We start from the raw sequence: 2,413 nt of genomic DNA, 5'->3' as shown, positions 1-2,413 counted from the left end.
GCCTATTGGTGGAGCAATTTGCATGAACAATTCCAAAATCACTTCAGTAAAATTTGGTAGCTTAGATAGAAATGAGTGGTGTGGGTTAAGATGGATTTACTTACTCAGTCTGGATTTCTGGTGTTCTGCTACAAATTAGTGTCCTTTGCTCATTCAGTTAACTGCTGTAATAGACCACGTGAGTACACCTTACCCTCTCTGTGGCAGCCTCAAATCATAGCTAAAATCAGTTTGATCTTACTCAGCTGTGTCAGTATTGAAGTTAAATGAAGGAATGCTCAGCTATGTTCCTTTCTGTCCAGTCAGCTGATAGCTGACCAGGACCTGCCTTCTTTCTTTCCATCCCTGCAACCCGGGGTGGGAACGAACAGGGGGTGATTGTGACTTTAACTGTCTCAGCCAGATCCAAAAAATGTGTCATTGGGACCTTTAACTTCTATCAAACTCTGAAAGAATCAGAATTTAGTGTAGGGTTTGTGTTTTAGGGTGTGTTTTCTTGTTTTGTGTGGCTTTTGTTCTTTTTTTCAAAGAGACTCTGAAGCCTGGGGCTTGTCCAGGAGTACTTTAAGGAGTCTCTGAGTACTGTATTTCATTTGCCTGCCCTAATGCTCCATACGGAAGGGGTCTGGTTCTGTTGAAGTAATTCTCGCTTTGTTTTGTTCCAGAATTCCAGAGGCACTGCTTCTCTGTTGAAGGATAGTATCCCATTTACTGAATTCTCAGCTTCAGGGCCATTTGAAGGTCATGATCTTCTGCGCAGAGGGTACACTTTACTTTTGCTTGTTGAATTGTCATAGGCAATGCTGAACTTCAGATATAAGAAGAAAGTATGTGTTAAATGTTGTCTTTTAAAAAGTTTCCTGGAAGGCGTGTTGCAAAAGCTGTAGCCTAAAGAGCATTTATTTAATCAAATTCTCCTTCAAGTGTGACTGTTCTGTGAAATCTCCTTTCAAGAAGTAGGTAACATTAACAGACTTTTACCTTTAGAAAAGAGACAGCAAAGTACCAATACTTGTGCAACATCTGCTGATTTTAATATGCATGTGTGCAAGTGTGCCAGAGCACTGTGGGAACTCATGAGTTTCAGCATTGGGACAGAATGTAAAAGTGGTAGAATAAAAATAGTTTGAGGTTTGCCATTTTACAGGAGTGCAGAACATGGGTCTGTGTCTTGGATAGTTAACGTGAAGTAAGTTCATGGAGTTTAAAATGGGGGTAGTGGAACTCAGTGAGGTGAAGGTATGTACAATACTCCACTGCAAAAAAGCTTGGAGGCTTTAAAATAAGATACGGAGTAGCTTGGATGTAATTAAATATATGATGTTTTCATTTACTACTATTTTTAACTCTAAAGGGAATCAAGGAAGAAAAACTGTCATTCTGTTCTGTCAAGCATGAGGGAAATAGGATGCCTGAAATTTAAATTCTTTTTCTTCTTGTAGTGCTGTATTTATGGGTCTTATTTGCTGCTTCACTGTTAAGCTCTTGGGGCTTTTTTCCTTTTTGTAGTTCACACTGTGCTAATTGTGTCTCTCTGTGGGTGTTGTTTGTATCCAAGATTGGTTTTAGAATGCAGCTTGTAAAAACATATCCCAATTAATTCACAGTTGATTTTTTTTTTAACTTGTTTTTCTAGTTTTACAAGTGTGAAAAATGAATTGTTGCCCAGCCACCCACTGGAGTTGACAGAAAAGAATGTAAGTGTAACATCAAATGTAGCCACCTTCAGTCTTAACTAATTATGAAAAACAATGTGAACCAGAGTTGTAAGTGTGGGATGAGGCATATAAGCAGTGTTTTCTGCTAGCTTTTGAAGGGCATTCAGTGTAGCTTGTTAGGACCAAAATGCTTGTTATGCCTTTGATGTGTATTTTCCTGTTGGTTTTGAGATCCCTTCTCATAAATGGGTTGATATTCTCATACTGTTAGACTTTTGTCATGGTGATTGAGTACAGGTTTAAATTAAGGGGCTTTTTTTATTATTATTCAAGCTTAAGTTTAACACTTAAGTACAACTTTTGTGTGCTTCAGTATTCATGAGCCAGCACTTTTTCATTAAAAAAGCCCTTAGTAAATAGATTGTCTTACTGATCAGTTTTAGAGCAGCTGGTACAATTACAAGCTTTCATTTGCTTTTCAGAGTCACACAATATAAATGGTGCTCTGTCTTACATTTCTGATCAAGTAGGATCAAGTGTTTTCAAGTAGTCTTTGATGGCTAACAATGACATCAATTGTGGCTTTCAAGTTTGTGATCTTACTTTAAGCCAGACTTAGCTTCCCATTTGTGCTGACAGTCTCAAGTAAAGTAGTGCAAACCTATGCCACTTGGTGGTGTTACATGTCAGAAATAACAAAATGGAACTGCTAATATGACTCTGTAATAAAATGCAGCAGAAAGAAACTTGAGTTT

The 2,413-nt window shown here is 37.9% G+C and overlaps 1 protein-coding gene across 1 annotated transcript in view; it reads left to right on the top strand.

Moving 5' to 3' along the window:
* Positions 1-640: 640 nt before the first annotated feature.
* Positions 641-2,413, top strand: part of POMP (proteasome maturation protein) — a gene marked incomplete at its 5' end in the record, with an annotated part of 5,363 nt that continues 3,590 nt past the window's right edge. The window contains 2 exons of the mRNA XM_009072848.1: positions 641-763; positions 1,637-1,697. Of these exons, the coding sequence (XP_009071096.1) occupies positions 641-763; positions 1,637-1,697 (184 nt within the window). The remainder of the gene's footprint in view (positions 764-1,636; positions 1,698-2,413) is intronic.

Source organism: Acanthisitta chloris, unplaced genomic scaffold (assembly GCF_000695815.1).
Source record: "Acanthisitta chloris isolate BGI_N310 unplaced genomic scaffold, ASM69581v1 scaffold39384, whole genome shotgun sequence".
Taxonomy (NCBI): Eukaryota; Metazoa; Chordata; class Aves; order Passeriformes; family Acanthisittidae; genus Acanthisitta; species Acanthisitta chloris.
This window is presented reverse-complemented; position numbering and strand designations above follow the sequence as displayed.